This window comes from Aquarana catesbeiana, linkage group LG01 (assembly GCF_042186555.1).
Source record: "Aquarana catesbeiana isolate 2022-GZ linkage group LG01, ASM4218655v1, whole genome shotgun sequence".
In the NCBI taxonomy this organism is placed as follows: domain Eukaryota; kingdom Metazoa; phylum Chordata; class Amphibia; order Anura; family Ranidae; genus Aquarana; species Aquarana catesbeiana.
In genome coordinates, this window is record NC_133324.1 from 617,314,005 (window position 1) to 617,326,637 (window position 12,633).

At 45.3% G+C, this 12,633-nt stretch overlaps 1 protein-coding gene across 1 annotated transcript in view; it reads right to left on the reverse strand.

Annotated features, from left to right (window-relative positions):
• Nucleotides 1–10,402, reverse strand: part of CDS1 (CDP-diacylglycerol synthase 1) — a 130,784-nt gene extending 120,382 nt beyond the window's left edge. The window contains exon 1 of the mRNA XM_073600220.1: nucleotides 10,088–10,402. Coding sequence (XP_073456321.1) covers nucleotides 10,088–10,147 — 60 coding nt within the window. The 5' untranslated portion in view covers nucleotides 10,148–10,402. The remainder of the gene's footprint in view (nucleotides 1–10,087) is intronic.
• Between the last annotated feature and the right edge of the window lie 2,231 nt (nucleotides 10,403–12,633).

Here is a 12,633-nt window from a genome sequence, read left to right on the forward strand (position 1 = left end):
CCTCATCAATGCCACCTATCAGTGAAGGAGAAAAATTATCTGTTTGCAAAATTTTATAACAAACTTTAAAATGTTTTTTTCATACTTTCCTATTTATTTACTAAAAGAAAACTCCACTTCCTATTCTCCAGATAAAAGAAAAAAAATGCCCAGGAAATCTCCTGGGATGTATGACATCATTTTGGCCTAGGCCAGAAACCAGGAAGTAAATGAAGAAATGTAAAAAAAAAGGTTTAAAAACAAGTAAAGATAATATTTTTTTCCTATCTGTTTACTATTGCTAACAGCATAACGATTACAAATAATTAATACTGATTGAGGGAGTTTAGTTCCACTGTAAGGCATTAAACATAGGCGTTTTTTTTGGCACATTGTCACGCTTTGCGAGTAAGACAACCCATTCATGTCAATAGGCAATCTTCAGCACGACAAACACAGCTGTTCCCTTTTCATCTTGGCTCATTCTGCACTCTCGTTACCGCTCTTTCTTGCATGTTTTATGTGCGCAAGAACCCGCTTATTTTAGTTTAGTGTTTAGTTTAGTTTATGTGAACGCGTGTAAAAAAAATGCACAAATTTGCACGAGTTGTCACAATACACTAGTGTGGATAGGACCCGAGTATAATCTCCATCCTAAAACATCAGAATTCCCCCCCAAATTACAGGAATAGCAGGACAAAGGAATATGTAATTATATTTACAAACACACACAATACCACTTGAGGATAATAAAAGTATTGCCTCTAGCACATTGCTTGTAGCATTGCTTGCTTTCAGTTTTGAATTGCAGCTTAAAAAATGGCATCCGATTGGTTGCTAGGGCCGACATCTCTGTTCTCCTCTGCCCTGGCTTAATAGCCAATTTCGGAAAAAAGGCACTAGAAAAATGTGAACATTTCTTGCAGTAACCACAAGATCACCTTCAAGCAGTCTTGAAAACTATATCCATGTCTTCGGTGTGATTGTGACATGCAGTGAATGCAAGTCACTTCCTGGTATAAATACGAGATTTTCCACTCATCTGTATGGGGAGTGTCAATATCTGGATTCACAAGTGGACTACAGGTAGTGGGACACATCATAGCCACAAAACTAATTCTTCCTAGGCCATATACTCTTTGATTTTATTACCCGATCCATGTGTAACCAAAATGACCACATTCACAAACAATCAAATTGCCATAACTTCCCTTCTGATCAATTAACTCTCTATTTAAATCGGATTCAAACTGTTCTGATTGGCCAGGGTGAAAAATCATTGATCATTTTGCATCGTTCTGCAGCACAGATACTACGTTTGTGAATACAATCCTATTTTGAACAAACAGATTATGAGATGCGATACTTAACTTATGATTGGGAATTCATGCAATACATAACTTATGATTGGGATTCTGTCTTTTTTTTCCTACAAATAGAGGTTTCTTTTGGTGGTATTTGATCACCTCAGCGGGTTTATATTTTTTGCGCTATAAACAACAACAAAAAAACTATATATTTTTTACTTTCTGCTATAAAACATTCCCAATAAAAAAATAAATAAAAAAGTAAAAAGGAATTTCTTCATCAATTTAGCCCAGTATGTATTCTGCTACATATTTTTGGTATAAAAAAAAATCCCAATAAGCGTATATTGATAGGTTTGCACAAAAGTTATAGCATCTACAAACTATGGGATATTTTTATGGAATTTTTATTTATTTTTTTACTAGTAATGGCGGCAATCAGCAACTTATAGCGGGACTGCAACATTGCGGTGACACATCGGACACAATTTTTTTAAATCGGACACTAAATGACACTTCTGATACTTTTTTCGGGACCAGTAACACCAGTACTTTCAGTTCTAAAAAATATGCACTGTCCCTCTACTAATGACACTGGCAAGGAAAGGGTTAAAGTGGAGGTTCACACAAAAATTGAACCTCCGCTTTCCAGAACCCTCCTCCCCTCCGGTGTCACATTTGGCACCTTTCAGGTGGGAGGGGGGTGCAGATACCTGTCTAATACAGGTATTTGCACCCACTTCCGGGCATAGACTCCCGCAGTCTATGCCTCTACCCGCACCCATCCCCCACCCCCGCCGCTGTCTGCTGGGAAACACACGGGTCCCAGAGACAGCAGGGACCATCCGGATTGCACAGCACGACTCACGCATGCGCAGTAGGGAAGCGGGAAGTGAAACCGCAAGGCTTCACTTCCTGATTCCCTTACCGAAGATGGGGGCAGCAGCACCCGAGAGCCGAGCAACAGCGGGCACCCTGCGGGCACCCTGGATAGGTAAGTGTCCGTATTTTAAAAGTCAGGCAGCCTCCTGGCGATCTTTCTGCTGCCATTAGCGATCTTACCACTACTTATTTTTTTCCTAGCAGCAGAATTGAAAATCTGACATTGGTCAAATAGTTCTACAATCCCACGCTTTGGGCACTTGCCAGGACAGGAATAGAGAGGGGAATTTCCAATGGGGACACTAGTTCTGGTGACTACTGCAGATTTCCCTCACTTTGGAGGGATTTCCTCTCATTCCCTGTTGTGGCATGTTTACAAGCCTGTGTGTATAGGCCCATTAAAAAAAACAAAGGGTAAAAAATAAAACAAATAAAAATATTATGCCTAAAAACGCTATTTTTTTCCCCCCATTTTTTATAAAGCAATGGACCTTTGCTTGCCTTTATCCAGCCCTTGGGGCACTTTTTCTCTCACTGATGCAATACACTATTGCTCCCACTGACACCAACAATGGGCCACTATTGCTCCCACTGACACCAACAATGGGCCACTATTGCTCCCACTGACACCAACAATGGGCCACGATTGCTCCCATTGACACCAACAATGGGCCACTATTGCTCCGACTGACACCAACAATGGGCCACTATTGCTCCGACTGACACCAACAATGGGCCACTATTGCTCCGACTGACACCAACAATGGGCCACTATTGCTCCGACTGACACCAACAATGGGCCACTATTGCCCCGACTGACAACAATGGGCCACTATTGCCCCCACTGACACCAACAATGGGCCACTATTGCCCCCACTGACACCAACAATGGGCCACTATTGCCCCCACTGACACCAACAATGGGCCACTATTCCTCCCACTAACACCAACAATGGGGCACTATTCCTCCCACTGACACCAACAATGGGGCACTATTCCTCCCACTGACACCAACAATGGGGTACTATTCCTCACACTGACACCAACAATGGGGCACTATGCCTCCCAATGACACCAACTATGAGGTACAATCCCTTCCACCAACACCAATTATGGGGCACTATCCCTCTCACCAATAGCAATGATGGGGCACTATTCCTTCTATAGACACCAATGACGAGACACTATTCCTTCCGCTGACGCCAGGACAATTTCAACTCCCACTGGCCACAGTCCAGCTCCCCTACAGTCTGAAGGACATTAAACTGGTCTTTTGCTTAGTGAGTTTGAACTATAGAGTAAGGGAGGGTTTTAACGCGGCAGGTTTTTTTTTTTTCCCCCCCGTGTCCTATTGGGGAGATTTCCCTTCACTTCTTGTCCCAAAGCCAAAACAGGAAAAGAGGGGAAATCCCTCCAAAGTGAGCAAATTCCTGGTTGTCACCAAAACTAGTGTCCCCATTGGAAGATTTCCCCTCTATTCCTGTTTAGGGGACAACCCAAAATGTGGGATTTTCTGTCTCTTTCACTCTTGGTGTTAATGGTACATAGAGAGAGTGAATTTTTCCAAATGGGGCACAGACAGCAATAAAACCTGAAAGGTGTTCTAATCCCTCTTTGTTATATCCAACGATCCAAAATAAAAAATGTTTTGCTTTTAGTCATAGTAGGTCTCACGGTTTTAACAGCAATACGTTTCTTTTCACCGGTTTAGCATTGGAAAAAAAATATAAATAATTATTTCCAAATACTTCCAGAAACACTTGCATTTAAATCTGGTTGTTAGCCACAGCCTCCACCTTCCTCTGTGCTTCTTCCCAGAACTTCTGGCCAGTGAGTGCGCATGTGGTCCCTCACTGAAAGCCTCTGATCTACAGATCCCATCTTTTCTAATGACATCCATAAATCCTATTGGCTAGTCTGTGCTAGTGCCATTGTGCATGTGTGCCCATACACACAGACAACATTTGCATGTCGAGATGAAGTACTCTGTGAGTTTAACATGACAAGGTGGCTCTATAGGACCCTAGCATAGCAAAGCAAAGGAGCCACAAAAACTGCAAGGTTGGGGCAGCAAACTTTGGTAGCCTAAACTCAATTTTGTTTCGGGTGGAATGGATGTTTGTTTCCCACACCTGAAAAACGGTGCTGAGTAATGTATGCAGCTGAAGCTACATACAATTGTTTGGGGCAGCTTGGCTCAAATGGATTAGTTAAAGTGAAAGTTTAACTAATCAGCTTTAAAGCGGAACCTAAGCCCTGGTTCACATTGATGCGATTTGACATGTCAAATCGAATGTCAAATCGGCGGCAATTTCACTGTCCAAATTCCCAAAAGCAGTTTCTGTACTACTTTTGCCGATTTCGGGATGCGATTTCCATTGACATCTGTGCAGAAACTGGCACAGACGTCTCTGAAATTGCCCTCGAAATCGGGACTGACATGCAGGAATGAAACTGTGCGAGATCAGCTGAAGGCTTTTTATCTAAACCACTTGCCGACCAGCGCACGCAGATTTACGTCGGCAGAATGGCGCTAGTGGGCAAAAGGGTGCACAGGTACTTCCCCTTTAAGAAGCGGTGCTGCGGGTGCGTGCACGCCTGCCACGGTCTCCATGACCGCGGGTCCCGCAGACTCGATGTCCGCCGAGTGCCCGTGATCGTGCCACGGAGAGGTAGAACAGGGAGATGCTTTTGTAAACAAAGCATTTCCCTGTTCTGTCTAGTGACAGGACAGAGATCACAGCTCTCTGTCAGAGAGCAGTGATCGCTGTCAAGTGAGGTGTAACCCCTCCCCCCCACAGTTAGAATCACTCCCTAGGACACACTTAACCCCTTTACCACCCCCTAGTGGTTAACACCTTCACTGCCAGTGTCATTTACACAGTAATCAATGCAGTTTTATAGCACTGATTGTTGTATAAATGACAATGGTCCCAAAATAGTGTAAAAAGTGTACGATGTGTCCGCCATAATGTCGCAGTCCCAATAAAAAAAAAAAAAAAAAAAAAAAAAAAAAAAAAAAAAAAAAATCGCATATCGCCGCCATTACTAATAAAAAATAAATAAAAATGCCATAAAAACTATCCCCTATTTTGTAGACGGTATAACTTTTGCGCAAACCAATCAATATACGCTTATTGTGATTTTTTTTTTTTTTTAACAAAAATATGTAGAAGAATACATATTGGCCTAAACTGAGAAAAAAAATGTTTTTTTTTACATATTTTTGGATGATATTTTTTATAGCAAAAAGTAAAAAATATTGCTTTTTTTTCAAAATTGTCACTCTTTTTTTGTTTATAACGCAAAAAATAAAAACCGTAGGGGTGACCAAATACCACCAAAAGAAAGCTCTATTTGTGGGGAAAAAAAAGACGTCAATTTTGTTTGGGTACAATGCACGACCGCGCAATTGTCAGTTAAAGCGACGCAGTGCCGAATCGCAAAAAGTGCTCTGGTCAGGAAGGGGGTAAATTCTTCCGGGGCTGAAGCGGTTAATGCATTTCTGCCTTTACAACCACTTTAAGATGCTGGCGCCGGGGACCCAAAGACCGGTGAAGAAGTGCCCCTGATGAGGACAATGCTGGATCCCTGAATAAGCAAGTGTCCTTTTATTAAAGTATTTGTAACTGCTGACTTTTTTTTTTTCAAACAGACTGAAGAACCTGTTTAAAAAAGGGAGGAGCTCCAGTATGAAAAGAGAAAAAAAAATTAAGAGTCAGCAGCTACAAATACTGTAGCTGTTGACCTTTAATATTAGGACATTTACCTGTCACTGGTATTGTAAATAAAAGAAACCTGCAGTGGAGTTTCAGGCTCCGGTCTCCTACAGTGTGCGCGAGTCACACTGTACTTTCTAAATGGTCCCGCTGTCTTGTGGAACCTGTGTATGTCCCAGAAGGCAGCAGGGGAGGAGGTGGGGTTGGAAATGTAGTAGATCGCTGATTGGTGATCTTACTTGGAAATGGGAGCAGGTACCTGTCAAAACCATGTACCCACTCTCCCCTCCCCCGAAATGTGTGACACAGCAGTGTCTAGTCACAGGCCATAGTGACTATGTGTTGCAGAATTCAAGGTCTCTTTCACCTTGGTGGCCAGGGGGTGGTAACTTAGCTATGGATTTATCGTCAACCCAACTGCCCACATACCTAAAGTCTATAATACAGCCAGAACGGGCTGTTTACATAACAGAGCCACAAGGCTTTGTGTCACAGCAAATTTAAAGCAGCAAGTCAAGTTGACAGTGCTATATATAGAGCTTTGCAAAAGTATTCACCCCCCTTGGCTTTTTATCTATTTTGTTACATTACAGCCTTTAGTGCAATGTTTATTTAATCTGAATTATATGTGATGGACCAGAACACAAAAGTCTAAGCTGGTGAAGTAATATTAGAAAATTATATACATAAAACTATTTTTCAGAAATAAACTGATAATTGGCATGTGCGTATGTATTTACCCCCTTTGTTATGAAGCCCATAAAAAGCTCTGGTGCAACCAATTACCTTCAGAAGTCACATAATTAGTGAAATGATGTCCACCTGTGTGCAATATAAGTGTCACATAATCTGTCATTACATATACACACCTTTTTGAAAGACCCCAGAGGCTGCAACACCTAAGCAAGAGGCACCACTAACCAAACACTGCCATGAAGACCAAGGAACTCTCCAAGCAAGTAAGGGACAATGTTGTTGAGAAGTACAAGTCAGGGTTAGGTTATAAAAAAATATCCAAATCTTTGATGATCCCTAGTAACACCATCAAATCTATCATAACCAAATGGAAAGAACATGGCACAACAGAAAACCTGCCAAGAGACGGCCGCACACCAAAACTCACAGACCGGGCAAGGAGGACATTAATCAGAGAGGTAGCACAGGGACCTAAGGTAACCCTGGAGGAGCTGCAGAGTTCCACAGCAGAGACTGGAGTATCTGTACATAGGACTACAATAAGCCGTACGCTTCATAGTGTTGGGCTTTATGGCAGAGTGACCAGAAGAAAGCCATTACTTTCAGCAAAAAACAAAATGGTACGTTTTGAGTTTGTGAAAAGGCAAGTGGGAGACTTCCAAAATGTATGGAGGAAGGTGCTCTGGTCTGATGAGACTAAAAGGACTTTTTGGTCAACAAAGAAAACGCTATGTCTGGTGCAAACCCAACACATCACATCCCCCAAAGAACACCATCCCCACAGTGAAACATGGTGGTGGCAGCATCATGCGGTGGGGATGTTTTTCAGCAGCCGGGACTAGGAAACTGGTCAGAGTTGAGGGAAAGATGGATGGTGCTAAATACAGGGATATTCTTGAGCAAAACCTGTACCATTCTGTGTGTGATTTGAGGCTAGAACGGAGGTTCACCTTCCAGCAGGACAATGACCCCAAACACACTGCTAAAGCAACACTTGAGTGGTTTAAGGGGAAACATGTAAATGTGTTGGAATGGCCTAGTCAAAGCCCAGACCTCAATCCAATAGAAAATCTGTGGTCAGACTTAAAGATTGCTGTTCACAAGCGTAAACCATCCAACTTGAAGGAGCTGGAGCAGTTTTTCAAGAATGAATGGGCAAAAATCCCAGTGGTAAGATGTGACAAGCTCATAGAGACTTATCCAAAATGACTTGAAGCTGTGATAGCCGCAAAAGGCGGCTCTACAAAGTATTGACTTTAGGGGGGTGAATAGTTATGCAAATTTTTCTGTCCTATTTGTTGTTTGCTTCACAATAAAGAAAAAAACAAAAAAAAAAAACAAAAAACACACAATCTTCAAACTTGTGGGCATGTTCTATGAATTAAATGATGCAAATCCTCAAACAATCCATGTTAATTCCAGGCTGTGAGTCAACAAAACATGAAAAATGCCAGGGGGGGTGAATACTTTTGCAAGGCACTGTAAGTATCTGTAATAAATAAGATGACATGTGACCTGTGAAAGTCAAGTGAATGGGGCTTATGTTTGTGGTGCATTATTCCCTTTGGCATTCATGAGGCAGCAGGATCGCTTCCTGAATCTCGGACAGGAGCTGTTTAGCCACACTCTGAAAAGTGATCCACCATGAATCACTTTTCAGAGCTAATGTGAACCCACCCTAAACGTGTGGAGGGCTTAGCAAAGTCAGAGTAATAGGAGTAGAGTATATCTGATTGAAATCGGGTGTGGAAATGAATGTATGATCGCCCACAGAAGCTAGGACCTACCCCCCCACAGATGAAGGTAATAGTGCCCCCCACAAATGATGAAGGTAGCAGTGCCCCCCACAGATGAAGGTACTCCTCTCCAGTGATGAAGATAGTGCCCCCACAAATGATGAAGGTAGTCCTCCCCAGTGATAAAGATAGTGCCCCCCCCACAGTGATGAAGGTAGTGCCCCCCCACAGTGATGAAGGTAGTGCCCCCCCCCGAAAGTGATGAAGGTAGTGCCCCCCCCCCCCACAGTGATGAAGGTAGTGCCCCCCCCCCCCACAGTGATGAAGGTAGTGCCCCCCCCCCACAGTGATGAAGGTAGTGCCCCCCCCCACAGTGATGAAGGTAGTGCCCCCCCCCACAATGATGAAGGTAGTGCCCCCCCACAGTATTGAAGGTAGTGCCCCCCCCCCACAGTGATGAAGGTAGTGCCCCCCCCCCACAGTGATGAAGGTAGTGCCCCCCCCCACAGTGATGAAGGTAGTGCCCCCCCCCCACAGTGATGAAGGTAGTGCCCCCCCCACAGTGATGAAGGTAGTGCCCCCCCCCCCCACAGTGATGAAGGTAGTGCCCCCCCCCACAGTGATGAAGGTAGTGCCCCCCCCCACAGTGATGAAGGTAGTGCCCCCCCCCCACAGTGATGAAGGTAGTGCCCCCCCCCACAGTGATGAAGGTAGTGCCCCCCCCACAGTGATGAAGGTAGTGCCCCCCCCACAGTGATGAAGGTAGTGCCCCCCCCCACAGTGATGAAGGTAGTGCCCCCCCCACAGTGATGAAGGTAGTGACCCCCCCACAGTGATGAAGGTAGTGCCCCCCCCACAGTGATGAAGGTAGTGTCCCCCCACAGTGATGAAGGTAGTGTCCCCCCACAGTGATGAAGGTAGTGTCCCCCCACAGTGATGAAGGTAGTGCCCCCCACAGATGAAAGTAGTGCCCCCAGTGAGGACGGTAGTGCCCCTTACAGATGGGCACTACTTTCATCACTGAGGGCACTACTTTATTTATACCTTACTTTAAAGTAGTGTCCTCAGTGATGAAGGTAGTGCCACCACAGATGAAAGTCCTTTTCAGATATCCCTCTTTCACAGATGAAAGTAGTGCCCCCCACAGATGAAGGCAGTGCCCTCAGTGATGAAAGTAGTGCCCCCCACAGATGAAGACAGTGCCCCCCGCGATGTAGGTAGTGCCCCCCACAAATGAAGGCAGTGCCCCCCGCGATGTAGGTAGTGACCCCAGTCATGAAGGTAGTGACCCCCACAGATGAAGACAGTGCTCCCCGCGATGTAGGTAGTGCCCCCCACAGATGGGCACTACTTTCATCACTGAGGTCACTGCCTTCATCTGTGGGGGGCACTACCTTCATCACTGGGGGCACTGCCTTCATCACTGGGGGCACTGCCTTCATCACTGGGGGCACTGCCTTCATCTGTGGGGGGCACTGCTTTATACCTTACTTTAAAGTAGTGTCCCCAGTGATGAAGGTAGTGCCCCCACAGATGAAAGTCCTTTTCAGATATCCCTCTTTCACAGATGAAAGTAGTGCCCCCCACAGATGAAGGCAGTGCCCTCAGTGATGAAAGTAGTGCCCCCCACAGATGAAGGCAGTGCCCTCAGTGATGAAAGTAGTGCCCCCCACAGATGAAGGCAGTGCCCTCAGTGATGAAGGTAGTAGTGCCCTCACTAGGCCATGCACACAGGTGACCTGCTCCCAGTCAGTCCGCACACACTCACCCTGTCACTGGTGTTGTCGTCCTCGGGCTCCCCCGGGCCTCTCCTCCGGAGCTCAGTCATGTTGGTGTGTGTTCGGTGATGAGGGCTGAGGATTAGCAGCAGGTAAGTATTATGGAAGGATCAGGGTGGAGGGGGCGGCTCCCTGCTCTCCCGGAAGAAGTGTGGACTCGTCTCCTCTCAGCTCTATCCAGCCCCAGCCCCGTTACCAAGGGACACCAGCGGCTTCCCTGCTACTGCGGGCTGTCCTGGAGGTGACGGTGTGCTGCACCTTCCCCTATGACAGAAGGGCGGGGCGAGCTCAGTGAGTAGGGGGCGCCGTCCATTCACATCGTACGGGGAGTGTCCTTGTGAGAGACGGAGGGAGGGGCCACGCAGCATCATAAACAACACACAGCGCTCAGCAACACACAATACTGAACTGCTGTGTACAGGAGGTGAGGAGAGCACATGACCACACCGAGCAATGGAATGTGCGCTTCGCTCTCACCTTCCTCGACATTGGTCATCCACTCCGAGGAACTTCACATCCTACAGTGTTTTCTAATGACTCTAATACACACAACAGCGCCCCCTAGGGAGTGCTCAATCCCAGCTATTCCTTACTGCTCTCTCGGAGACTACAAACACTTCATGATGGTGATTTATATCAGTGGTCACCTCACTCCGGCTTTAAAGAGGAATAACCCTTTCATGCCTAAGCCTATTTCTGACATTTGGTGTTTACCAGTTAAGATCCGTATTTTTTGCCAGAAAATTTACTTAGAACAGCCAAACATTATATATATATATATTTAGCAGAGAATCTAGAGAATAAAATGGCGATTGTTGCAATATTTTATATCACACGGTATTTGTGCAACGGTGTTTTAAACACAAATTTTTGGGAAAAGGAACACTTTCATGAATTTTTAAAACAACGAAACAGTAAAGTTAGCCCAATTTTTTTGTATAATGTGAAAGATGATGTGAAAGAGTAAACATGTCACGCTTTATAATTGCACGCACTCGTGGAATGGCGACAAACTACGGTACCTAACAATCTCCATAGGCGACGCTTTAATTTTTTTTTACGGTTGCCAGGTTTGAGTTATAGAGGAGGTCTAGTGCTAGAATTATTGCTCTCGCTCTGATGATCGTGGCGATACCTCACATGTGTGATTTGAACACCGTTTACATATGTGGGCGCGACTTCCGTATGCGTTTTCTTTGCTGCGTGAGCTCGCGGGGACGGGGGCGCTTTCAAAAAAAAAATTCTTATTCATTTTAGTTATTTTTATATTATTAAATTGTGTTTAAAAAAAAAAAAAAGATCACTTTTATTGCTGTCACAAGGAATGTAAACATCCCTTGTGACAGTAATAGGTGGTGACAGGTGCTCTTTATGGAGGGATCGGGGGTCTAAAAGACCTCCAATCCCTCCTTTGCATTTCAAAGTATTCAGATTGCCAAAAACGGCGATTCTGAATACTGTGTATTTTTTTAAGTCTGGCGCCATTGGCAGCCGAGTAAACAGGAAGTGACGTCGTGATGTCGCTTCTGTGTTTACATTCAGGAGACTGGAACAAAGCCATTTACGGCTTCGTTCCAGTCTATGACTAGACACCGGAAGTGCCGGATCGCAGATCGGGTCCCCCTGGTGGGACGGGAGGCCCGGTCACAGCGGCTAGAGGCGGCCGGAGGGGGGGATGTCTCCTCCCACTCCTTCGGGATAACAATCGAGCGGCTTTTATCCGCATCGGTTGTTATTGCTGGAAAGCCGATCGCTGGCTCTAAAAAACGGTACCGGGATGATGCCTGCAGCTGCGGGCATTATCTCGGTATAACCCCTGAAAACCGAGGCCGCATATATGCATACGCTTGGCATGAAGGGGTTAAGTTTCTTCTGGGTTGGCTGGCTCCGGCTATGTGAGTCACTCCTGCGCATGCACATGGGAGCGGCCGTTCATGGCACAGGGCTCTGAAGGAATGGCACCCTTGGTTGTTCTTCAGAGTGCATGCACCAGTGATGTCACCGGCTACACGTAATGTAAATATCTCCTAAAGCCTTGATATAGGCTTACCTATAAGTAAGTGTCTACAGGGGAAGTATACTTCCACTTTAACCAGCATCTGGGTCACTAATCCCACAAATAACAACTGCTTTGAGGTACCATTCCTCCCACTGACACCAACAGTGGGGTATAATTCCTCCCACTGACACCAACACTGGGGTCACTATTCTTTCCACTGACACCAACAATGGGACTCTTATCCTTCCACTGACACCAACAATGTGCCACTATTCTTTCCACTGATACCAACAATGGGGCACTATTCTTTCCACTGATGCCGACAATGGGCCATTATTCCTTCTACTGACACTAACAATGGGACCCTTATCCTTCCACTGACACCAATGATGGGGCACTATACCTTCTACTGACACCAATGGTGGGCCACTATTCCTTCCACTGACACTAACAATGAGGCCCTTATCCTTCCACTGACACCAACAATGGGCCACTATTCCACTGACACCAACAACGGGCCACTATTCCACTGCAACC